Source organism: Coccinella septempunctata, chromosome 5, assembly GCF_907165205.1.
Source record: "Coccinella septempunctata chromosome 5, icCocSept1.1, whole genome shotgun sequence".
Taxonomy (NCBI): Eukaryota; Metazoa; Arthropoda; class Insecta; order Coleoptera; family Coccinellidae; genus Coccinella; species Coccinella septempunctata.
This window is the reverse complement of record NC_058193.1, coordinates 2,978,819-3,005,965: the sequence shown is the minus strand read 5'-3', so window position 1 is coordinate 3,005,965 and position 27,147 is coordinate 2,978,819. Positions and strand designations below refer to the sequence as shown.

Genomic DNA, 27,147 nt, shown 5'->3' with positions numbered 1-27,147 from the left:
GACATTATCTTAAATGATTGTAACTTGAATAACTTGCTACAACTATAAACCAATTTACGGAAGAAAAAGCAATGAATGATCTCTGCAGTTCTGCACAACAATTCGCATACAATCAATGAATCAAACGTAATGCGGTTCTGCATTACTCCCACCTGCAAACATGGCGTTCCTGAAGCTTTGACCAATAAGAAGAGTACCTCAAATAAGATCACGCGTTAGTCAGTTTGTTTACGCTGGCCTCTCGAATTTGGATAGACTATAGTTTTAGAGGATCCTCTGAGGAACTGAAGAAAGCTGTAAAAGAAATGGATAAGGAGAATTTGAAACGAGAAATGTTAGTGAGAAATATTGAATGGAAATTCATTCCACCTGCTTCTCCCCATATGGGCGGTGCATGGGAGAGACTAGTGCGTTCAGTGAAAACTACATTTAATGTTATTCTCAATAATCAGATATTGAGGGACGAGATACTCCTTACCTTATTTGCAGAATGCGAAAAAATTGTGAACTCTAGACCAATCACGAAAGTATCTGTTGATCCTGATGACTTGGAGACCTTAACACCAAACCATTTTCTTTTGGATGCTACAAATTATTCGACGGCTTTCGAATCTGAAAATGGAAATTTAAGGGGACAATGGAGACGAGCTCAAGAATTAAGAAACTCGTTCTGGAAAAGATGGACGAGAGAATATCTACCGACTTTGACGAAGTGGAGGTACGATGGCAGACCTATGAAGCTACATGATGTAGTTATAATTATAGATGATACCTCTCCTAGAAAATCCTGGAAACTTGGATTAATTGAAAAGATTTTTCCTGGCCCCGATGGAAAAATTAGAGTCGTTCAAGTGAATACAGCGGATGGTTCTTATAAACGACCTGTTGCCAAGTTATGTAGATTGGATATTGAAGATAGTGGACAAAGATGATACTTCTGCCACGGCGGGGAGAAATGTTATGTTTTGTTGAATTTACATATTTTTCACACCCTTAGAAATTTGTTTGAAAAATAATAGTAGGTCCCTTGATGACAATAGTTGTAATTGGATGTCAATGTGAAGTGACTAAAAAAAAGACAAGTTTCAGATACATCGGAATTTTATTTACTGTGAGACGACTTGACAATAGGCTTGTTTCAAATGTATCAACCTTTTATCATATATATGTATTAACCTATACTGGCACGAATATTCGTGCTTGAATTGTGACGCCACATACAAAAAATCAAGCTTCTGTCTACGATCAAGCAATAGGGGATCCTCATAATAATAATAAAATTTCCAAGAAGATGGAATGAATTAAATGATCGTCTATACCGAACGGATGTATCGAGCTCCATAAAATCTTCAGATTTTCAGCTAGAGGAGTTGCTCTTTCAGAATATGTATCACATATCCATCTACGGTTAGTTTTATTGAAAGAAAAATTACTCTTACGGTGACTATTGAAAAATTTTCAAAAAGATGGAATCAATTAAATGATCATCAAGACCGAACTGCTGCAACGAGCTCCATAAAATCTTCAGATTTTCAATTAGAGGAGTTGCTCTTTCAGAATATGTATCACATTTCCATCATCTACGGTTAGTTTTATTGAGAAAAAAATTACTCTAACGGTGACTATCGACAAATTTCCAAAAAGATAAAATCAATTAAATGATCGTCAAGACCGAACGGCTGCATCGAGCTCCATAAAATCTTCAATGTTAAAAATATGGCCGACCTTAGATGCGAAAGATTCAATATCTAGTAATTTTGAATTCTTGGGCAAAATATTGAATAAGGAAAGGAGCATTTCATGTTCATGTTTAGGGGGACGAAAATCCATTTGCGCTTGCTCTGTACAGTTCAAAACCGTTAGGAACCACTCTACGAATAAGCCTATGTACATTTGCCTACCGCAAATTCGTGGTTTTCCAATCTCTATATTTGAGACTCTGAGCAATCAACATCTACAAAATTGATAAAAACATCTTATAGTGTATTTGCTATTGGTTCCAATATATCGTCGCTTTGGACGTGAATGGTTCTAATCCACAACTTTAGATTTCCCCAGTTAGAACTGTATTTTGTAGTAGTGAAGATATCAATAGATTTTCTAGCGTATCCGTTGAGTTCTAGCAAAATTGCTAAAAAATATAAGCAACAACTTTTTTTAGTGAATACAACCAACCGGTTTGGATCGTTTTCTTCTGGGCTAATTTGAAATAGGATTAAATAGTAATAAGCCACAAGCTGAGACTTGAATTCTATATTACGCAACCGGTCATGAGCGAGGCGTTAATGATTTTCTGGAGCGAAAAAAGTTCAAATGCGTTTTACTCGAAATTTAAATTGAGTGGATTAGACCCATTCACGTCCAAAGCGACGATATTTGAATATTTACTTGCTACCGTTAAGGCGCATTTATACCAAACGAGCATTATTCGCGAACACTGTTTGCAAACAGTAGTACGGGCGGTGTAAACAGTCATCGGCGCCGAACAGAGTTCGCAAACCCTGTTTTCGAACGTTTCAGAGAGCTCGAGTTCATTTCGCCACATGCCGGTAAAGTAACGTTTCGTTATAAGGCATTGTTTGCGAACAATGCACGCAATATGCACAGGCGGTGTAAACACTCATCGACGCCGAAGAATGTTTACGAAGCCTGTTTCAAAACGTTTCAAAATGCTCGATCCCGTTCCGGCTCATGTCGGTAAACCGACGAATCATCAAAGGGATTCGGATTTCCTTGCACATCTGGCGTCATGTCATCGAAAACACCTGAGGAATGTGATAAGTTATTGGGTATTTCATTTGTTATTGAAGTTTGGTGCGGTCTCTTGAATCTCAATTTGGTTATTAATTAATCCATTTGGAATGGAGTGGGACCACGAAAAATGCCTTGCCTTGATTGGGCTCTACGAGGAGAAGGCAGAACTGTGGCTTCCCAATCATAAATACCATCATAACAAATTTAAAAAAAATGATGCTTGGGAAGAAATTGCCAGCAAGTTGGGAGTGTCTCCTGATGCAGCAAAAGGAAAAATGCTGTCTTTGCTTGCCTCCCACAGGAGGGAAATTAACAAGGAAAGATCAACAAGGGAAACTGGAAAAGGTAAGTAGCAAATAACTTTAGTAACTGTACTATAGGTACTGTAAAAGTATAGATATATTGCATTACATAAAAAGTCCAAAAAAAGTGAAAAATTATGAGAAGATATTTTATTGCAACCAAAATATAATAAAAATAATTCAAAACTACAGAAACATGAATTGACAGTGTAAATCAAATGTAAAACTTGATAAATTGGTATTTATTTCCAGGGCAGGACGAAGTATACTCAAGTAAATGGTTTGCATATGAAGCTTTGAGGTTCATTAAGGATAAAAACCAATGTAAACCAACTCTGAGCTCATCCCTTCCGCCAAAGGTTAATCAGGAGACAATTTCACAGGTAAACCTGAATCCAATTTCAGCATATGAATAATAAAATCATGTATAATCATTTTGCCATGATACTGCCCCTGTTGTCACGAAGTATTCAGAAAAAACTTTCCTGATTTCTTTACCATTTTTTGCTGGTTTCCTTGCGACCTTTTTCAAATTAAGTAGAGATGTCATTTCCGGATCATTTCTCCAGGAACCAGGTATAACCTCCCCATTTTCTTCTGTATCCATAGCACCTGAAGGACAATATAAATTATGCGAAGTGGAACTTCGGCGTAAAAAATTGTGGAGGTACACACACGCCATTACAACCCACTTGGCTTTCCCTGGTTCTAACAGGAGAGGTTTTCGTAGTACACGAAAAACCGAACATAAAATGCCAAAAGCATTTTCGACAACCCTTCTGGCTCGACTCAGCCTGTAATTAAAAATTCTCTCCGGAGAACCTTTGGGGTAGAATACTGAATAGGGTTTCATCAAACTGTCGCTCAATACAAAAGCATCATCTCCTAAAATCACGTAAGGTACTGGAATTTCTCCATTTGGCAATTTAGACGGTTGTGGTAGATTCAAGCGTTCATTTTTTATATCCTTGTACAACTGAGAGTTTTTGAAAACCCCTCCATCGGAAATTCTGCCTTGGCATCCAACATCCACAAAAATAAAGTTATAGTCAGCGTCAACTAAACCAAATAGGACTACACTAAAAAAGGACTTATAATTGAAGTATTCACTGCCACTTTTAGGTGGACATTGTATGATGACATGTTTTCCGTCGATAGCTCCAACAGCATGGGGAAAGTTCCACTTTTGTTCAAACACCTGGGAGACGCGCTGCCACTCTTCTTCATTTTCTGGCATCTGTAAAATAATGAGAAAAGTACATTTTTGCACCTTGTGAATTAATACCTAACATACAATGACAACGAAATAAAGGACGAATGTTAAACACTTTTCATTTAAATAGTACATGGTGGCCGTTGGAAAACGAAACATAGCCATTTACTGGCGAATTGGCCACATTTGTTGAAAACGCCGAGTCAGGTCGATTTTATATCGTTAAAATGTACTCGAATTGGGCGTTTTTGTTGTGACAATGGTTTACCTCACTAAGACGTATCACTTTCCAGTGATTTGATATCTTTTTCGTTTTTGTTATAGCAGGTTGAGGAGGTTGAGGATCTGGAGTGCACCGCAACTGTTGATGTAGAGGACGAGGATAATGTCATGGAAGCAGATGATATCGAACAGTCTCAGTCTGCATCAACTTCATCAAGGGAGCAATTTGTACAACCTTCTGCACCCAAGCGCAAAAGAAAAACACCACCTACTGGTGGTACTCAGGTGGACCGAGTTGTGGATATGTTGGAACGATCTCTGGATCGCAATGATTGTGACGTGTTTGGTGAGCATGTAGCTATGAAATTAAAGAAATATGACGAGAAAACAAGAGCTACAGTTGAGTACTACGTCAACAATATTCTGTTTGACGCTGACATGGGCTATCTTCAAGTGCCTACTCGGTATCAGCCACCAACATTAAGGTTTTCTGACCCTCCTTCACCCTTCACAACAAGCAATCCTTCAGCTTCAGGACGGTTTCCCTTCAATACCGAAATATGTGATCGTTCAGACACACTATCAGCCACGGGTGGCAACATAATTTCCTCGGCTGCAGGGAGCTCATACTCCCAAATCCCCGATTAATTATTAAGATTATCAGTTTAAATTCTTTGTTCTAAACTTTTTTCAGTTTCGCATATTTAATTATTTAAATTTTCAGTGTTGTTTTAGTCCAATTTACAAATATATGTTGTTTGTTCCAAGAAAATTATTAAATACATGTATACAAAAATGAAATAAAAAGTTTATTCTTACCTTCACATATTCCTTCAGTGCATTTACGATGGCTTCACACACTTCGGGAATAATTTTCGATATAGATGGTTTGGAAAGTCGAAAAAGGTACATGAGACTTCCATATGAATCTCCTGTAGCCAAAAATCGAAGTGTTAGTGCCAGTCTAACCGACGCTGGAATACTCTCTCGATAATTGGTGTCCTTTCTTGACACTTTTTCCTCAATTTTGGCGAGTAATAAATTGAAGTCCGATAATGACATGCGGCAGAAATTTCTGAAAAGTTCCGTTTCGTCCGATCTCAAGTCATTTAGCAGCTGGGTATAATTTCTTCCTTTCAGGAAAGAATTCACCCAAGTTTTTCGTCTCCTCCTTTTGCGTAGTTTTTTCATTTGAGAGAGTATCACTATAGAAGCAGTAGAAATTGCAATTTTGGACAATGCGGGCGCCATGTCTGTGCACTTTAGAGAGACTTCGTTGAATTATCAAGAACAACTGCTCGCTCGGACACGCGCGGTCTGTGTGAACACCTCCCATTCTGAGTTTTCGAACGTTTGAAAACATTTCAAAACGTTTCAAAACGTTTTGAAACGTTCGAAAACAATGCTCGTTTGGTGTAAATGCACCTTTAAACAAACCACAAAAGTGAAACAGTTTATTGCAGACCATAACTGAGCAGCTCTTTTTGTTGTTGAAGAATTCATTGAAATTTCTTTTTGAATATAGTTTTAAAGTTTTCAGCGAAAACACGCAAAGATTTATATCTAGCTGACCTATGAGTTCCACAAAACAAAGGATAATATTGAAGTTGTTGTCCTGAAAAAAAATAAGGCGATCAAAATCTTCGAGAGGGCCATGGCCCCCCCTGTCCCCGCCTGTGGGCGCCCATGCATATATGGTTTATTATATAATATGGTTTATTACTTAAACATTGTGATACTTTATGAAATAGTCGCGCTCAATACAAAGGACAACATTGCATTGATCGAAGATGGCATTGCCGACATCGTAATTGTTTTTTGTTTTTTACTGATAACAAGAGAAGTTTCACTGAACTTGAATGTGATATAATAATACAAAAAAGTGGGCACGAACTATCACTGACAATTGAAAAAAATGTCGGCTGTACAAAATATGTTTCATGAGTTCGAGATTCAGCAACCCCTGTTTGAAAACCTTATAGACTCGCTCATTATATATCATAGAACACTACAGTATCGATGCAGTTTTGATGCAAACTGGTAGATGCCATCACAGGGACATTTTACCTGTAGGTGATCAACTGTACCCAAATGAGTACAGTGGGACCATATGGGTTAACATTTCCGATTGAATGACTATTGGTCGTAATTAGAAAATTCTTAAAGATTTAGTATATTTGCATTTTCCCATGCAATGCTCGCTAATAGCCCTAAAACATTTCCATATTTGAAGGAAACTATACATGGTTTTCCATGTTAGAAGGAAAACAAGATAATTTTTTCCGCAAAACCGTCCAAGCAAACTGAAAATTCCACCATTCAAGAATTCATTTGACCATATTGACATGCATCTTCAAATGATTGAAATTGGGGATTTCCAAAGTATTCATCTGCAGATGCCAATTTCAAGCGAATATTAATTAAGGTTATCTTCATTAGTCCTATCCTCCTACATAATTCGGGTAGTGTAAAGTTAGAATCTCTCCTTCAACTGCAAATTTACAGATCGGTTGGAAAATACTTCTTCAACAGACTTGTTTGAGGCACGAACAACCAGAATTTTGATTAGAAAAACTTCCCTATTATTTAGCCTCTCCTTTAATTATCCCCCGTAAGAATTGAATCCTTAATTGGAGGCCCTGCGTTTCTCCACCATCTTTTTCGGAATTGATGTTAACGGTATTGCCTCCCAATAATTCTATTGAACATTAATAGGTAAGTACGTTCAAGACGACTGCCTTGTTACTACCAATACTCACTCGAGAGAACACAAATTAAATTCTTGAGATACCATGATCTTCCTCTTATTTTATATATACACTTCTTCCTCTGGATAAAAAGAGGATTATGTATGACATTTGTCTCATTCATAAATTACTCATGTTTCATAGTGCTTGCTTCCTTAAATATATTGTGCAGTTCGATAAAGAACACTGCCACCTAATGAGTTATTTTCCAATATTTTTCACCGAACGAATTATGATAAACATGCTTTCACGGACAGAATTCTAAAATATGGAGGATGGATTGGTTTGCCGTGAAAATTTCAGCTTATATAAGTGCTCAGATATTTATTTATGCCCGTTTGCACCGACTGATTTAAGGCAGGCTTGACGTTAAGGCTTACGTTACGTCCAGTTCCATAATCAAATTTTCTCTTCAAGCTTAAAATTTTCGTTAGTGTAATTTGGAGAAAGTTGAAGAAAGCTTTAAAATTAAAAGAACTCTCAGTTGGATTATGAAACTGTCCATTACTCATTTATGTAGCAGTAACCATAACAATCACTCAAATAAGTATGACTTAACGTTATAAGCCCGCCTTGATTCAATAGGTGTAAACGACCATGAAACACTCGAATTAGTTTTTTTTTCCTTAGGTATCATGATATTTTCCTTTTTGTATTTTAAATTTTCAGTTATTTCTAGTAGGCGGTGTACCTATTTTTCAGAGTTACCCAGTTGAGTTTGTTGATTGAATATTGTTACTGCAGGTCTCATTGGCTCTTATTTGTTTCTTAATTATCCTAGATTGATAGTTTATCAATCTGAATTGGGCACAAAAAGTGAAAAAGTTTATTTGTGACAAAATATATGTGACTTTCTGCTTGGAATCTCAAGCCATCGTTCTGGCCATTCAGCCACCGAGGTAGACTTGAGTTCTTTCAAATTTTTTTTTATTTCATATTTCTTTTTTTCTTTTCGGAAAAATCTGTTTGTTCAATATAAATTTATAAATACTTAACGTAACAGATATTGACAACTATGCAGTGTGTCCAGATATCAAGTTTATATTTTTCAGAGGCTTGGGTTATGTTTATTCAGTATACGAGCGGCAGAAGAATAAATAAGCGATATTATTGATCGTTTTTTAACGTTTCAAGTAAAGTGAAAATTACAAAAATTATATAGAAACGTAGACAAGAAAATTCTTCATCATATAATAAAATTCGATTCATAGATAATTCATAAATTTTACCTGAAAAAGTGAAAATTGGTCGAAAAATTAAGACAAGTACTTATATCTTGTATATACATGTGATCACCCATATCCATTCAGGAGATAAGTGAGGAAGCTGAATCGAGAGTGAATAAAGAGTACCATACACTTGCAAACTTTACTTATATGATGCCACAGAACGAGACCGAGGATAATGTTACATTGGTAAACCTATTACAAGAAATCAAGCGTTCTGAAGAGGAGTTCTAAAGAGTTGTATTTCGGCTACGGAGGTAAGACTGCTGTTAAAAATTCAGGCACTTAAAAATAAAAATGAAGCACCAGAAAAAAAAACGAGATCTTGAAGAAAAGACTCGAAAGAACAGAACAATATTGTAACACGAATAACATTATAATATTCGGTCTAAATAGAGTACCTTTGTGGGGAGATGAATCGTTTGTTAGATATGCAAATTGAACAACAGGTGGAGTCCAATTTTTACCAAAGTAAGAAAATTGTCTTCAAACATATAAAAAACTAAAGAATACAGAAATTTCAATTGCGAATGATCTGATTCTGAGGCAACGTCAACAAAAGTTGAAGACATTTTTACGAGAGGCCACATCAAAATATTCAGAGAGGTCTTACATGAAAGGAAACAAATTGATAATAGGGGAAAAATCGTACACCTTGGGTCTCCCAATAGAAGAAAATTCTCCTCTTCATCCTCTTCATTCACAATCTTTCTAATTGTGGAAATATTCAGCTAAAGCCCGTTTGCGACAGCCGAGAATTCTCTGGAGAATTCTCTACAATATTCTCGCAAGAAAACGGCAGAGATTATTTCATATGCAACTAAACAGAGAATTCTACCGAAAGTGCGTATGCAACGGTAAATAATTCACGGCCGGCGCATGAATTTTCGAGTGAATTCTCCAGAGAATTTTTGGCTGTTGCAAACGGGCTTAAAATATAAGTCGTTTCGATTCAGATGAAACATTATATAAATTCTCTTACATTGAATATGTTCGCTACCGTCTGACGTATTGTGGATTTTAGAATATCAGGGTATAACTATTTGAATGAGCGGACCTGAATTCTAAATTGCACCTCCTGAAACCCTGTCTTCTCTCTCTTTCAAACACTTTTGACATTTTCTTAATAAAAATTGACATTAGTTGTGGCAACGGCGTTATGACATTAACGACATTCAATAAGTGCCAACCTTCCTCCATTCTACACTGCGCAAAAAAATTAACGTACATTCTGAAAATCTTAATTTTAATGAAAGTTAACTCTACATTGACTTTATAACTTATTTTTTATGTTCTCTCGGGAAGGTTTTGAACGAAACAAGACACATTGAATGGAAGAAAAATTCAGGATTTCACCGAATCTTATGTGAAAGAAGAGAAATACTGAAATGCTTTAATACTTGGTATTTCCACCCCTTGCGTTAATTACAGCTCGGCAACGACGGTTCATACTCAAAATGAGTGATCTTAAAATGTTCTGATCTAATCCTTCCCAGATTTCTCCGAGTTGGATTCCTAAGTCATTAAGAGTAGCTGGATTATTTTTCTGAACTTCTCAGCCTTCTATTGAGGTTGTCCCAAACCTGCTCAATCGGATGGAGATCTGGACTTCTTGCTGGCCATTCGATTCGAGACACTTCAACCTCTTCAAGGTACTCCTGAACGATGCGCGCACGATGTGGTCTGGCATTATCGTCCATAAAAATGAAATTTTCACCAATGTATGGGGCAAATGGCACTACATGCTCTTCAAGAATGTTCCATATATACTTATCAGCATTCATAGCTCCATTATCAACGACCACTAGGTCTGTGCGAGCAGTCAAAGATTGTCCACCCCATACCATAATCGATCCTTCCCCGTAACCAGTAGTATTCAGGAAATTGCACTGAGCATATCTTTCATGTGGACGTCTGTATACAAGGGAACGTCGATCACAATGGTAGAGGCAGAATCTAGACTCATCTGTGAAGAGAACTGTTTCCCAATCGGCCTCTTCCCAATGGATATGCTCTCTCGCAAAATCCAAACGCGCTCTTCGATGGGCTGGGGTAAGAGCTGGGTCTCTTGCCGCGACACGAGGCCTTAAATCATATTCTCTGAGGCGATTTCTTATTGTCTGAGTGCTAGAGCTGAATTTGAAGGAGGCGAGTTGTTGCAAACCGTTGTCTCAACGAAGAAACTCTCATGTAACGTTCTTGAATGGCAGTTGTTACCCGTGGTCTACCCTGTCCTGGTCTTCGGACATTCATACCTGTCTCCATGAATCGCTACAACATTCTGGACACACTTGTATGGGAAACTCCAAACCTTTCTGCAATTCTTGTGTATGTCCACCCTTCTTCTCGCAAAACTACCGCTTGGGCACATTCCTCTTGGGTCAAATTGCGTGTTTCGCGTTGCATAGCGATCGAGTGTAGAGAATCAAACGAAAGAAAAACTATTGATCACTAGTATTGATCGAGAACAACTAATTTTAGAATGGAGCCAATACATTCAAAATCTGATAATATCATCTTTTTTTATTCTTGCTGGGAAAAAACATCTGTATTGAAGAAAACCGTTGAAAGTGGATAACATATGCATGCATAATTCTGATAAAAATAATTATCATTGAGAACACCTTCAGTTGTAGAATAAATTTGAGATTTCCATAATGTGCGTTAATTTTTTTGCGCAGTGTAGTTACAAAAACTTGAGAAAACATCATAATCGTGCTGAGAAATAACTGAACAATCATCGAATTTTTGTTTTTCAGGGTGTATAATCTTTGGATCGGATCAAGAAGTAGCAGGGGTAATGCGAGCAGTAAGACGATGCAATGCAACAAAGAGTTTTTCATGGATTGGATCTGACGGGTGGAGTGCCCGTTCCCTTGTTTCTGACGGAAATGAAGATGTAGTAGAAGGAACACTTTCGGTTCAACCTCAGGCGAATCCTGTTAAGGGATTTGAAGAATATTTTTTATCACTTAATGTGAAGAATAACCAAAGAAATCCTTGGTTTGTAGGTAAGTCCAGAATTTCGATTTCCGAATAGATGTTGCGTATTTGCGCATGAAAATTTTCTGAAGTAAGACAAAATTTCTCAGGATGTCGTACCTACTATTTACATTGATACGACGTTATAGTTGACTGCACATGTTTACATCAGACGGCGAGTTGTTGACTATCTGCTACGCTGAATCAATTGTGAATTAAATGTTGGGGTATTTTTCTCTTGATGCTTTCTTGGGAAGTTTAATCTTATTCTTAACTCAATAATGACCGATATTCTTTCAGTTTTTGCAAATTCGCAAAAGGAGTAATTTTTTAATATTTCTTTATCTCCGTAGCCCATTTGCCATTTTATGCCATTTTTTCTAAGAAATTCTTCGCTGTTGTGCAATGTTGACTTGAATTACAAATAGAAAAAATACAACAGTTCTATCAATATATAGAACTTCAAGGAGTTTTTTTCGAAAATGGAACCAAGTCTAACCAAATTCAGCATAAAAATAAGCCGAATAGTAGGTGATTTTAATATCGAATTGTTAGTACAACTAACCTGAAGATCTGAGTTTCTTAATCTCATGAGCTCATTCAACCTCTAACCAACAATTAATCAGAATACCAGAGCATCAAGTAACTCGAGTTCATCTCTATTGACAAAATGTTTTTGAATATCATACGATGAGAATACTATGTGCTAGAATTGCACATATCATGTCTGATTTCGTAGATTTTATGAAAGGCTTGAAAAACAAGCATTCATGAAGAAATTATCAGGTGAAAACTGGGAACTTGTACTGGAAGCAGAAAGAAGTGAGGTTAACAAACAATGGGTTAACAAAAACTTCATGTAAATGAGACGTAATACTAAGATAAACATGTAACATAAAGTATGTGATAAAAAATATAACGAAAATATAACAGGCTTCACTTCGTATTTTTTTCTTGGTAATAAATTCATAGTATCAGATGTCACATTAATTTCTCACATTATATATTGGGTTTTTCAATGAGAACTTTGTTTTTCCTTATGGCCCCACTGGAACTACATGAAAGTTTTGACATTTGGTTTTTGACATATCTATAGTATGAACTTGGGCAATTGTTACAATGAATTCCATTTCACTCAAAAATCGTTTCAAAATAATAAAAATACACTATGAAAATGGTGGATCTGTAAAAGTTTTACAGACATTTATAAGATATCATTTTCCATTCATAATTGCCAAACTATCCTTTTCTGAATACAATAAAAATTTGAATCATTGTCATCTGAATTTATTGTTTAATTTTGATTTACAAAAACTTTTATACATGACATATGATATATATATATATATATATATATATATATATATATATATATATATATAATACATATATATGATATAATATAAGGGTTATTACTTTTTTCATTGAATACCTTTGTTCACGGTAACTTGGCTATTTTCAAGTGAATGAAAACAATTATTTTCACGACTGATATCTGAAACTATAGGCAAACAAAAATTAATTGTTACTCTTCGATTTGCTATGAAACAATGAATGAAAAAAATATCGACCACTGGTAATATAGTATGAATATATATAATGGATGGGAACGAAAAGAAAATACTCGAAATATTTCCTATAATATAAAAAATGTGCTTTCAGTTCGGGTTTTGAGACTAAAAATTTGATTTTCCTTTTTGTTTTCGAATTGATCTTTTTTCTATAAAAAGGTTCATCAAAATTAGCAAGTTGCTGATTTGAAATATAGTTTTACATGTTCCCATAGCTAGATAGGTTGCGGATCCACCTTTTCTATTTTATTTTTCCTGCAAAACAACTAACTACAGATTTTATCAATTTTATGATACCATAAACCGACAAATACCAATTGTCAATAGAATCAATTAATATATTTAATGAATTGTAGTGGATATGTTACGGCTAAAGATAGGTGTGAGCATAAACTAAAGATTAGCCGGCTAAACTTAGGTTTATAATCGAGGACCGGCTAAAGTTCGATGAAATGTTTATCTGCGTCAGGGATTTCCATCTTTAGCCGGCTAATGTGCACATTACCCAAAACGAAACGGCTAAAAATGTATTCGATACGCGTATCGGATACGCGGTGAGGGGGGGGGTGATGTCTTTTGAGCATAATCATGTGAGAAAACTATCATTATTCTTGACCGCAGAATCCAACACAATCATAAAAAAATAGGGTTCTAATTTGAAAAACAGAAGTTATGGCCAATTTAAGATCACAATTTTCAACACAAAATTTGAAACACTCTGTGATGATATTTTTGAAATCCAAAAGATGCATGAATTTTTCACATTCTTCCTCTTCGATGTTGTAAAAACGGTTTACGCTCAGAATATTTAAAATAAGAATAATGAACATATTACTGACTGAACATATTTGACTTTTTTTCCAGTTTTTTTTTGGATATTTTGAAAACTATTCGATTTAATACAATGGTTTTAACAGAAATGTATTCACTATTGAATACTCAATCATACCAGGAATAGAAAACTTGAAAAAAAATTTTTTCGTCGAATTTATTTCCACTCCCTGTATAACCGGAAGTTTTTGGGCTTCGAAAATATTTTAGCTCTGTAGAGAACTTCGAACAATATCATAATCCCAATTTTCAGATTTCAAATATGTCTAGTTCTCCAGTTGTAAATGGGTCGCGTCGCGTCTCTAAAAACTTTATGTGTTCCGCTAAGTCCTGATTCATTTCAGTTGAAAATGTTTTTTTGTATATTCCTGAATCTCTAGAGTCACACTCCAAGATTTTGTTTATATTGAAAGCATGATAAAGGAATTGAATTGAATTTGACTTTTTAATTCAATTGGAATATTTATGTTATTATAAAAATGTGTAAGTGATGAATATGTGATGTTTGTTTATATTGTTCATGTCATATAATCTTCCTGTAAGCCTCGCCTGAGGAACACCAAATGCTCCCCTTTTTCTGCTTCCATGCTTCAATAGCCTTATCCCAGATTCCTGGCTTCAAGACAGCCGATAAATTTTTCTTTCATAGTTTCACGGCATATCACCTGAACAAAATGATGAGTGTCATTTTATCCAGTGTATATGTATGTCAAAAAACAATAAAAAATCATAATTTTATCAAGCAACCAATGATTGCAATGAAATCATTGCAATGTGATCATGTGTCTCATAAGTTGGGAGAATTGGGTTGGCTTCCGATGAGGACTTCCTTTGAATTTTTTTCTTTATGTGCATTTCACAATATCATTCTAAAGAGAAGCCCACCATATCTCTTTAATGGATTGGTATACAGAAAAGACATACATAACATCAACATACGTCGAAGAAATATTTTGTCGTGCCCCCGTCACAGAACATCTATTTTTAAAAGAAGTTTCAGTTATAATATATGTAAGCTTTACAATGGTGTTCCTGATCATTTGAAACTATTAAATCAAAATATGTTCAAGAAAAAGATCAAAACTTATCTTCTCTATTCCGCATCAGTGTAATTTCTCTGTCATCTCTGTAAATTTTTTGTCTCTTGAAATGCTAATATTTATATATTCTGCTTCTGCTGACTAGGTATTTGAAATTTTCTCTTTGTTTTTAATTTTAGATTAAGATATGTTCAAATGTGCATTTTGTATATAACAAGGGTTAAGTGGTAGAGCACCCTCGGGTGAACTTCCCCTTGAGATTTCTTGTGAAATAAAGACCTTATTATTATTATTATCATTAAATTAACTGAAATCACTGGATACTTTTATAGTTTATCGATTTTAATAGCAATAATTCCGAAAAAAGAACAAATAACTGAAAACAGAAAACACGAGAAAATCACTGTAAGAAAAATTTTTGTACGCACGAAACACGTTCGAACTGATTACTGCGGCGCGACTGTGACGCTTAACATTTCACCCCACACAGCATGGAATATTGCAGTGAAAAATTTCAAAATATTCTCAAGAAAGATTTCATTGAAATATTTATGAAAGGTTTCGAGAATATTTACGGCAAGAAAGTTTTCGCAAGATTGGCAGAATATTTCCATGATATGTAATAAATGTTTCATGAAATATGACTTCATAAGATTCATTAATATTTCATGAAATATTCGACGAAATTTTTATGACAGATTTTGCATTATTTCAGGAAAATAAATATCTATATGAATCAGAATATTTGTGAGAAATATTTCTTAAATTTTCCAAAAAATATTTGCAGGAATATAAACTAAATATTTCTAATTCGTCTACATTGTACATTGAAAAAAACCTTGAAGTAATATTTCAGTGGAAGATTTTCGATGAAAAGCTGAAAGTGTAAAAATTATATCAATTTTCATTCCCGAAATATTACTGAATGCTCTTTGAAAGATTGGCTGGCCAAAAATTTGTATAAAGATCGCTAATATGTATGAAATATTTTGTCTTCCAAAGTACCTATAATGCAACTGAACATTTCATTAATGTTTCAAGTAATACTACAATAAATATTTCAGAATCGCTCCAGAATATTTCTTTGCAATATTTCTGAAAGATGAAGTGGAAGCCCAAATAAATTGTTAATATTTCATGTAATATTTCAGGAAATGATATTTTGATTTCACTGAAACGTTTTCATATAAGAATTCATATATTTAAATAAATATATAAGAAATATTGCAGGAATATTTCAACACATCTCCGGATTTTTGTGCGGAATATTTTGGGTTATATGTTATATCCGTGAAATATGCTACTGACTTTTTATTTGATGTTTTGTCGTTAGCATCCCTCTTGTTTAAAGTTACTGTCTTTTTAATGTGTGAATATGCTATTATTCTTTTCGCACTGGGTAGTCATTATAGTACGTCGAAAGAGCAAATAACAACAACAAAATATCTATCTGTATGAATATAATTGACGTTATACTCTATACCTTGTTTCTTTAACAATTTATAATTTCGTCTGTAGATTTTCTATTGAAACTATATCGCATAGAGTAGCATTAATTTATATTTCATTTTATCCCTTGATTTACTTCGGAGATACCCAATTACATTCACCTACTACCACTTTATGTATATTAAATTCATCTTTAAATTTTCGTCGTATCCTAATTAACTTTTGAATAAAGCGCTCTTCTCTCGACTAGACGAGTGTGCGTCGACGCGGCATTCCCAGTCCCCCCCGATAGAATCAGCAGCGATGCCAGGTTGGAGAAATTTTCCTAAGATTTATTTTCCGATGTCCAGAAATCTGTTCTATTTCATATATTACACAATCTTCAATTACTCTAAGCCACGGTTTTACATTCTACAGTTCGGGTTCAAACCGATTTCAAAGTTGAATTCATTGTAATTTTGGACAGTTCAGTTCTATTTTGTCATTGTCAGGCAGTCAGTTGAATTGGGTTCAACGTTGGATTCAGCTTTTATCTGTAACTGTATAACCGGCATTCAATCATTATAAGTACCTAATAAATAATTTGTGAAGTAGATGAATTATTTTTAATCATATTGTCTTAGGAACTGACATAAAATAAATAATTTTATTCCTTGGATACAAAAGAACTTAACAAGTACTACTTTCAGAAGTCGATATTCTCTATATCTCTATCCGTTCTTCTCAAGGCTTGATAAAAATGAAAATCAAGAATCTAGGTAATTCAACATAGTGAAGATTTACTCTACTCTGGATACCGTATACTGGGGAATAAAATTTCTGGACCCGGCAACGCTGATCACTAGCCTCTCTAGCCACCTGCTTAGTGCAGAAATGAGAAACGGCAGTACGTGAGATTTGGGTTTCATTCGAAGAAGCGCAAGCCGAACAAGGAAGCATTCATTGGTGCCATTTTGATTTTGTCGTTTGCGCGTTGTCTCGATCGTTTTGTGTGTTTGTGTGAGACTTACGTGTGTATTGATTTGGAACGAAATAAATTCCAGTTTGATTACCACTTGATTCTTGGTAAGTAGGTAACTTATTTCCTCTTTAACGTTTTCCATCTACTTGCACGTGTTATTAAATCTATCCATTTGTGCCATAATGTCACCAAAATATTTGTATATGTTCATTTTCATTATTTTTCATCACAATTCAACTGTTTCACCCTATGTCTTACCTTACCACAACCAGGTTGAACGAGAGGTTGAATCTAGTCAATGGAATTTTCGAATTAATCTTTATTCTTTTTATAATATCTATTTTAACATGTGATTGGGAGCTAATGAATTCCATGTTTTACGGATTTCTACTCGTATTTTTATTTTTTGTTATTTGTTAACCTATTTATGCAAATTATATCATTTGATTGAAGTTGGTATCATACTTCATACTTTGAATGATTTGCAGTAGCTTTTGGTGTAAGGACAAAATATGAAGAAGCGACAGATGCCGAAATAATACAGTGTTACCCATACGGATATGGTTGGATGACTTCAGATGGTGGACGGAATAAAAAGTGAGTTTTATAATTTTTTCATATCCTGAGATTATTTGCTTTTCTTCAGTTCACCCTCAGAATAAAATGAATTTTGTGTTTCTTTTCACGACTACTTGCTGTGCGAGTTGCTTTCAAAATAGAATCTGCACTAAAATTGTTCTCGTGATGTGAATTTTTTTGGGGCTTCAATTGTTTTGTAAATAATGATTTCACTTTATAGAGTGTGAGAGTCTAACTTCAAACAAATTCTGTGAAAAAGGGCAGTTTTTTTGTTGTAAATATACTAGCACTGGTTGAATTAGTATTTTTAAATGGCGCTTTCTTAAGTAAAGGAATATGATACTGTAATTTGATACATTATCGAAATTTTTCTGATTTTTTCCGAGGGGGTAACCACTTCCGAAATCGATGTACTTTTGAAGACCGAAATCATCATCCGAAATCCCGAAATCATCATTCGAAATCCCGAAATCATCATTCGAAATCCCGAAATCATCGTCGAAATCATCTTGATTTCCAAAATCAATGTACATTTTTCACATAGTGGTTATCCTCTCGATTTTTTAAATCCATTTCTGAATGTTTGTATGTACCAAATATCAAAGTCTTATTTCTTGTCGTTGAAAAGATATTCAACAAACATCGACTAATTCGAAAACGAGGGAATCTGATTCAACTCGAAGAAATAACTCGGTTATTTCAGAAATTGAATGTCACGAGGTTCTTGATAATCATTTTCTGTCAAATAAAAAGTTGAATCAAACTGATTCATGAGAGTAGCAGCGAAGATTAACGAGGATATTCATTAGTTTGTCGTTCTGTGGGTCAGAACGTTTGTTGAAAGATCGAACAAAAGAATATTAAATAAAAACTTAATATTTGGGTGCGTATGTGTAACTGAGTAGTCATAAAAAAATGATTGTGCGCAACTTAAACCTCCGATCGCTCTGTCCGGTCATATTTACAAAAAAAAACTGCCTTCGATATACTGAATTTGTTCAAAGTTAGAGACTTGCACTATATAATCTTCAGTTACCATCTATTTGTTCTAATAGCAAAAATCACACCGATCAGGAATTTGACAAGTTGGCGTCAATTTCGAAATTCTATGATGTTATTCAGTTCAAAACCCTCTAGTAAGGAGCATCATTCGAAGCCAAATGCTATGCAACAATCTTTAATAAAGACCCCATATTTACTGCTGCTGAATTAATTTTCTGAAAAGTACATATTAATTATTTTTCCTCCAATTTTGCGATAATTACCCCAATTCTTCGTAGAAGAACTTTCATGACCCTAAATTGACAAAATATGAAACTTTCTGTTTCTGAAAAATCATAAAAATATATTTATTCCAGGAATGCCAGCAGCCAACGACAATTTCAATTATCTGCAGATCCTGATGACGAAGATAAAGGTTTCATTGATACATATTTTAATGTATGTTGTTAATGGAAAATGAATAAATTCTTTTAACTGATTTTGATCTATTCAATACAAATATAACCTTGTTATACTATTTCAGGAAAACCTTATATATAAAAATATAATCCTCAAAAAAATATCTTGCGAGATCTTTGAACAATATTTAGCAAGGGACTTCATAAAATACAAATCCTCAAAAATTTGGTATTACTTTGAAGATATGTGTTCAAAGTATTGCTCATTTCTTCAGGAACATGTATTTTATAAAGTTACTCAGCTACCCTGGCGAAATGTTGTTCAGATAATTTGCAAGATATTTTTTTTGCATATTATTGCAGAAATGCAGATAACGCTTAATATAATTCAAAACATTTCCTAAATTTTTATGGAAATATTTCCTATTATTGCATATAAATCTCACAAAAATATTTCTTGAAAGATTCCAGCAACTTTATACAAACATCGCAGAAATATATTTCGTAACATTTCAGAACCCCTCGTTGGAAGATTTCGAAAACCTCTTCTGAAGATTTCAGGAAACATTTTCTTCAATTAGAAGAAATCTTGCGTAAATATTCCATGTAATATTACTATGATCTTTAGAAGAGATTTCACATAATGTTGTAGAAAATATTTCAAAAATCTATATGAAATATTTCATGAAATATTTCAATGTGAGAAAAAGTCGGACATAACTTTATTTCATGAATATTTCAACGAAAGATTTATTAAATATTCAAAACCTTGCGTACAAATATTTCATAAATATTTGACAAATATACCATGCTATGTGGGACAGTATTGTAAATATGTCTGCCTTCACATGGTAGGGAAGACGCAAGCCAATTTTGAATAAAGGCGACTATGTCATTTTGTACGCATTTACCCTAGGTACAATTAATTACTCTTTCGAATATGGCATTTTTCGGAAATCGCTCCAAATTTCTTTGATAAAAACGGTTTTCAAGGATGACAATTCATAATTGTTAACCAACTACAGATCAATTAGTTCACCATCAGCCTTTTCAAGATGATTCGAAATGGTTGTAATGCATCTTCTGAAACTCTTTGGGGTTCTCACTCCCAGTCTCTGAAATAAAATCAATTAAAAAATTGAAATAATTGATTTGCGCCCATCATGGGAACCTATACGTTTCGATATCACCGAGTCTCTTGTTTCCGGTTTCCCAACTTCGTTCAATTTAGCAAACAGGACTTTATTCCCATGATTTTCCTTCGATCGGTTCATATACTCTTGGGACTTTGTTTCCTACAAACATGGGAAGGATCTATAAATTCTTATAAACTCGGTAATAAATTCGCGAATGGGATTCACAGGTCCGACATTGTGCCTTTCGAGTCGAAACAGTACTACAGCTTGTAGCCATAGATATATTAATCTAAGGGGCAGAGCAAAAAAAATCTCTCTGAATTTATTAAGCCTGTTTTTTTCTCAGGTGATTACAATCATAATATACAACAAAATGCTGCGGTCAGTCAAGTGGATATTAGAGAATGGATGCCTCAGGTCCGCGGTCAAACATGTCGTGGTCACCGACATAATAAAATCAATTTTTTGAGGCTGATATTTTATGAACTTTTGTTTTTTGTTATATTCCTCAAAATTAGTATAGTCAGTCAACGTGCAATGGGGACACAGCTGGTCAGTCAGCTGCGACGTGCGTAGCGACGTTTATAAGGTTGCAATTCGTGAATTTTTTTTTGCAACTACTACTGACTATATTATTAATAAATAAAATGGTCAGTCAACCATTCCGTAGAACAACGCCCGTCAGTCAGTGGATAAGAAATTATATTTTTTTGCTCTCCATAAATATTACACGCGGCAGCTCGTCTTTTATTATTAATTAATTTAACATAAAATAAAATAACACTATCACACTTATTTAAAGTGAGACATTTATTTTAATAAGGCAGTTCCATGTCACAGTTTTGTGCCTTAAAATTTCAGAAAAAATCCATTTGAATACAATAGTGTACTCAACGAACGCAGGTATATACACAGGTAAGAACTCATTGATTTTAAAACATTTTTAACTAATATTTATTTAATTCATGAAGGATCTGAAATTGCAACAAGGTATAATCATCACATAATTCATCATCTGAATCTTTCAGATTCGTGTCAAGCTCAGATGTTTCAGACTGACAATCTAAAAATAAATAAATTAATTAATTTATTCGATAGATAAGTTTTATTCTTAGGATAAGTAAAAATGAAGTCTTTTCACTTTCAGATAGTATTATTCATCGAATAAATCTGTCATTGAAACTTAAGAATAAGAGTTTATTTGTCAAATATGGATATAGATCGAATGTCGGTACGTCATTATTGGTAGAATTTTTTAGATTCTGGATGTATGGATATTCTTTGTGTGATTTTCACGAAATATTCGCTTTCTAGCTTTCTAGTTGTAAGTTGGAATTATAACAATTTCTACAATGCGGTGTCTTATTGTACATTAATCAATGAAAAGTAGTATACCGTGTTATGATATATATAATTGCTATTCGTCGAATAATTTCATGTGAAAGCACCGAAATGAGGTATCCTTATTTAAAATAATATTATGACTTTAGCCTTGCGGCTTTCACACTCCTCTCCAGAGGAAAATTCACTTATCCCAGATATCTTAGATATCAAAAGGATTAAGCTCTGTTGGAGCCCTTTCCAGGTTTTCGGGCTTGTGGTGGTGGTCGGGTTCGGGTCGCTCCTCGCCTCCCTGCTGTAGGTTGGATTCCTGCTCCACCCGCACTTCCTGTAGGCGCAGACGGCGTTCCTCTGCATTCCCCATGTACTTGCGTACAGTTCTCGCCGTTCCGAGCAGTACCGCCTTCTGCATGACTCTATAGATATTTTCGTCCAACTGAAGTTTCCTCAAGTTCTCCAGTAGTTTCTTCGGTATTAGGCCTGTAGATGAAATGACAATAGGGATGGTCTTGATATCTTTCAGCTTCCACTGTCTTCTGGTTTGTTCCTCGAGATCTCTGTATTTAGAAATTTTTTCAGTGTGCCTATCAAGAAGATTGTTATTATTTGGAATCGCCACATCGATGAAAATTGCTCTGTCCTCATCCTTATTGAACAATATGAGGTCTGGTCTATTGTGGGTTATTTTCCGGTCTGTCAGAACCGTGCGATCCCAGTAAAGCTTGTGATGTTCATTTTCCAACACAGCATCCGGATGGTAATTGTAATAAGGAACCTTTTTCGAAGTTTGAAGTTGGTGTTTTAGTGCCAATTCTTGGTGAAGAATCTTGGCAACAGCATCATGTCTATTTTTGTACTCCGTGCCCGCGAACTTCTGACATCCCCCGGTGATGTGCTGGATAGTTTCATGTGTCGCACAGCCATAACGACAGCTATCGTCCGCCACTGAGGCATCCTTGGCGATATATTTCATATGATTTCTTGTTGGAATCACCTGATCCTGGATGGCGAGCATGAAGCCCTCTGTCTCAGGAAACAACCTTCCGGAAGTCAACCAGTAGTTCGACGCAGATATGTCGACGTAATCATGGTTGACCTCGTTCTGGTGCCTTCCATGCAAAGGTTTGCCAATCAGTTTCTGCATTTTAATTTCTGCAGAGTGTTTGACGGTTTCCAAGTGGTCCTGCTGTAGCTTTAACGGTGTAGAAGTATCAGCAACACAAACTACCTGATGGAGTTCTGATGAAGTAGCCTTGCTCAGAAAATAATTTCGTAGTCCTTCAATTTCCTGGGACATACGGTTGGACAAATCAACAATTCCTCTACCCCCAAGATGTCGTGGCAGCTCTGTCCGTTCTATTGAGCTTTTGGGGTGATGTTTATTGTGTTTAGTCAGCATCGTCTTTATTTTTCTCTGTAGTGCTGCTAAATCGGTGGTCGTCCAAGAGATGATACCGAATGAATAGCTCAGTGCCGAGCAAGCGTAGGTGTTAATCGCTTTTATCAGATTCTTGCTGTTAAGACCAGTTCTCATTATCCTTCTCAATCTTCGGGTGAACTCCTCCGTTAATTCTTGCTTCATCTGGGTCTGATTGATTTTTCTTGCCTGTTTTATGCCTAGATACTTGTATGTGTCTCCTTCCTTCAATGCTTCAATTTCTGCACCTTCCTTGAGTTCGAACGTACCATCTTTTATTTTCCCTCTCGTTATGTTGAGCAGTCGACATTTTTCTAATCCAAACTTCATTTTGATGTCTTCCGAGAATCCTTCCACCATTTTCAGCATCTGTTGCATTTGTTTTTTGGTAGATGCGAAGAGCTTCAAATCGTCCATGTAAAGTAGATGATTCAGTTTCATCATAGTTCTACTGCCGCTCTTGATGGAAAATCCGTAGTTCGTAGAATTCAATCTATGAGACAAGGGATTCAGGGCCATGCAGAACCACAGAGGGCTCAGCGAGTCTCCTTGGAAAATTCCGCGTCTTATTGGAATAGGTCCTGTTGTAATGGAGCAATCTGCTGCTTTCATTTGAAGACTAGTACGCCAGGTTGACATGGCGTTTTTCAGGAACTTAACAATATTGGGATCCACCTTGTAAATCTTCAAGATCGTCAAGAGCCATTCGTGGGGTATAGAATCGAATGCTTTTTTGTAGTCTATGTACGCAGCGTAAAGATTCCTCTGCTTGGAGAACGCTTGATTGCAGATAACTGAATCAATTATTAGCTGTTCTTTGCACCCTCGGCTGTCTTTGGTGCATCCTTTCTGTTGCATGGCGATGATGTTATTCCTTTCGCAATGGTTGTGAATTCGATTTGAAATGCACGATGTGATTAATTTGTACATCGTTGGAAGACATGTGATTGGTCGGTATTTGGATGGGTCCTCTGTATTCCTTTGGTCTTTAGGTAACAGGTACGTTGTGCCATGTGTAAGGAATATTGGCATTCTTTCAGGATTTTCAATGACATCATTTATTGCGGAGGTCAATTTGTCATGCATGATCCAAAGTTTCTTGATCCAGAAGTTCTGTAATCCATCAGGCCCAGGTGCTTTCCAGTTGTGTAGTCCTCTGATACCTGATTTTACTTCTTCAATTGTGATCTTGTCATGCTGCATCGGCTCATATTTTTTAGCTTCAGATTTTTCATCTTCAATCCATCCGGTATCTCCATTGAACTGAGGTTTCGTTGATAATTGTTCGGTCCAGAATTGTTCTATGGCTTCCTTTGGTGGTAACTTTCCATTTTCTACATCAGACGATGTGAGTGACCTGTAGAAAGTCTCTTCTGACTTTTCGAATGAATTATTGTCTCTTTTTCGGCTATAATTGCTTTTATATCTCCTCAGGCGTTCTGCATACAGACTTAACTTTTGCTTCATAGTGTCGAGGCAGTGGTGAGCTGTAGCATTCTCCGTCTCTCGTTCTGTGTGTGTTCTGTTTCTATCCATGATTTCTTTGGCAGTTTTCACAACCTTTCTTCCGCGATTCCCGTTCAAGTACTCCGTCAGTCGTCCAATGTCTCTTCTTAGTCTCTCTGTTTTGTGTTGAAGACGTTTCTGCCATGGTGGCGCATGTAATTTGTGTAATTTTGGACCATCGTTGTTCTTTCGGCGAATTTTTGCCCCTATGGTTTTGACTGTCGTCAGCGCTGCACAGTAAAAAACTAGATGCAGATATTCCAATGAACTTCCATTCTGTAGGTACTCAGGTAAAACGTCCTTATTCAAGATGTCGATTATGAGTGACAGTTTCTTGGATGTATTGAGTCGGGGAGGTGCTATTCGATGAAGAGGATCTGTTCCTTCCAGTTCGGCAAAGTATCTCCTCATCTCAGAGTCAACTTGTCGGTGGAGCTCATCCCTATCGTCCTGGTGTTCAGGCTCATTTTCTTTGCAAGATGGACTTTCAGTATCAATGTCTTCTGGGTGTTGTTGCCCAGGCATGTGAATTTCATCAGAGGTGTTGGTGTTATTCTCTATTGCTAGCGGATGCTGAAGTTCCCGTTCAATTGCGTCGATTCGGGCCGTTGGTATTAGTTCATTTCTCAGAATTACGCGGTACTGGTCTGCCACTCGTTGTTCAGTAACATTGAGATTTGGGTAGGCGTTGCAGAATTCCTCATGGAGCCTTTTCCTATAGTTGTTCGTGTTCTGCCCTAGTCCCGTGATGGAGTTATATTTGCGCACAATAGTTTCATTCATGGACGTTGTCCACTTCATGCGCTTTCTAACTAACCCTGCTTGGGTGAGCACTGGCTGAATATCCTGCGCAGCACCTTCAGCGGTTCGAGTCGGCAATTGAATTGGACTCGCTGGTTGCTGTTGTTGCTTTGGAGCTGCAGCTTCTTTTGCAGCAGGAGCCCGCTTCCTCAACATCCTGCCACCGACGTCCCGCATGCTGTCATGTCCAGCGCCGGCTCCAGACATGCCCTGACGATCCCCAGGCAGCGACTTGTTTCCGAGGCTTCTCGTTATCACCATTTCCATGGGTTTGTGCTCCCCTTTTCTTGGTTTGGGTGAGGGGTACAGAAACGGGAGCAGAAAGAGCACCCCCATAAAGAATGTGAAAGAGAGAGGATGAAGGAATGGGACTGCGGACAGCAGGCGTGGCTGGCTGCACCATCTACGTCGTTACGATGGCTACCCGGCAGGCCATCTACTAGATAGCTGCCAGGCAGGCCAGACATTATTATTATTATTATTATCATTATAATTAGAGTTGAGGATAACCTATATAACTCACAATAAAAAAAAATTACAATAGGCTCATGCTTGTGAATTCGGAAAAAAAATGAGATTAAATTAAATTAACGAAATACTGTCCATATAAAAGAAAACTAAGTCCACATCTGTTTTTGAAGCTGTTGACACTAGGGGCGTTGACGACACTGTGGGGCAACATATTCCATACCCGAAATACCCTGTTGCTCAAGAAATTCTCTCTGCTCCTGGTGAAAAATCGTTCCCTACTCAGCTTGTATGCGTGTCCCCTTAGATTACCTTTGTTTAATGAAAATAGACCAGACATGTCAACACCGAAAAAACCCTTCAAAGCTCTAAACGTGGTCAGCATATCTCCCCTCATCCTGCGACTTGAGAAAGTTTCCAATCCCATCATGGCTAGCCGAGTTTGGTAGTCAGGTCTTATGATACCGAATGGGATTCGAGTTGCTCTCTGTTGCACCTGCTCCAGCAGATCTGCATCTTGAACAAATATGGGATGCCATACTGGACCGGCGAATTCCAATATGGGGAGTATATACGTCTTGTAGAGCGATGTTAATGTTTGAAAATGGCAACGGTTGAAACATTTCTGAATGAGGTACAGAGACTTCTTAGCCTTATTCGTCACCCGCACTATATGCGATCTCCACATCAAGTCAGCATCAATTGAAACTCCCAAATCAACTCACCATATCATAAAATATGATAAAAAAATCATATGACAGATATTTATTCAAAATTTATTCGAAGGTCAAAATACAGGGCCTAAAAAACATTTTTTTTTGTGATTGTTTAATTCAGATAAAGATATTTCTATACCTGTGTTTTCTTGTAAAGGTTGAATAATAACATCATGTACAAGTTCTGGTAATTGATCGCCTTTGAACCAATCAAACTCATATTTCTCATCAACCAATTTCCAGCCGTAGTCGGTAGGAGATAGCTCCATTGCAAATTGACGGTGAGCATTACGCCAAATATTTGTAATGAAGTTCGCTCTTAAGAACTGCTGCAGTAATTCTGATTGACATGGTGGCGTACTGACCCATTTACATTCTTCTTTTTAAATTTAAAAGATCGTTTGCAGTGCTAAAACATTTATAGAACTTGAAAAAAATAAAATATATTGACGATTCCTTTAAATTTGAAATAAAGAATGTAGATC

The 27,147-nt window shown here is 36.0% G+C and overlaps 2 protein-coding genes across 2 annotated transcripts in view; both read left to right on the top strand.

Annotated features, from left to right (window-relative positions):
* The window catches only part of LOC123313827 (metabotropic glutamate receptor 2-like), a 642,000-nt gene that overhangs the window by 473,602 nt on the left and 141,251 nt on the right, over positions 1-27,147 (top strand). The window contains exon 5 of the mRNA XM_044898875.1: positions 11,224-11,475. Within this exon, the coding sequence (XP_044754810.1) occupies positions 11,224-11,475 (252 nt within the window). The remainder of the gene's footprint in view (positions 1-11,223; positions 11,476-27,147) is intronic.
* On the top strand, positions 2,670-5,292 carry LOC123313828. The gene is made up of 3 exons (XM_044898876.1): positions 2,670-3,099; positions 3,309-3,439; positions 4,594-5,292. The coding sequence occupies exons 1-3, from the start codon at positions 2,862-2,864 to the stop codon at positions 5,137-5,139; spliced, it is 915 nt and encodes a 304-aa protein (XP_044754811.1). The 5' UTR covers positions 2,670-2,861; the 3' UTR covers positions 5,140-5,292.

Bases quoted from the DNA above. Each gene is read 5' to 3' on its own strand.
- LOC123313828 (XM_044898876.1), top strand. From the start codon at position 2,862: ATGGAGTGGGACCACGAAAAATGCCTTGCCTTGATTGGGCTCTACGAG. The intron at 3,100-3,308 runs GTAAGTAGCAAA...ATTTATTTCCAG, and splicing joins AACAAGGGAAACTGGAAAAG to GGCAGGACGAAGTATACTCA. The intron at 3,440-4,593 runs GTAAACCTGAAT...TTTTTGTTATAG, and splicing joins ATCAGGAGACAATTTCACAG to CAGGTTGAGGAGGTTGAGGA.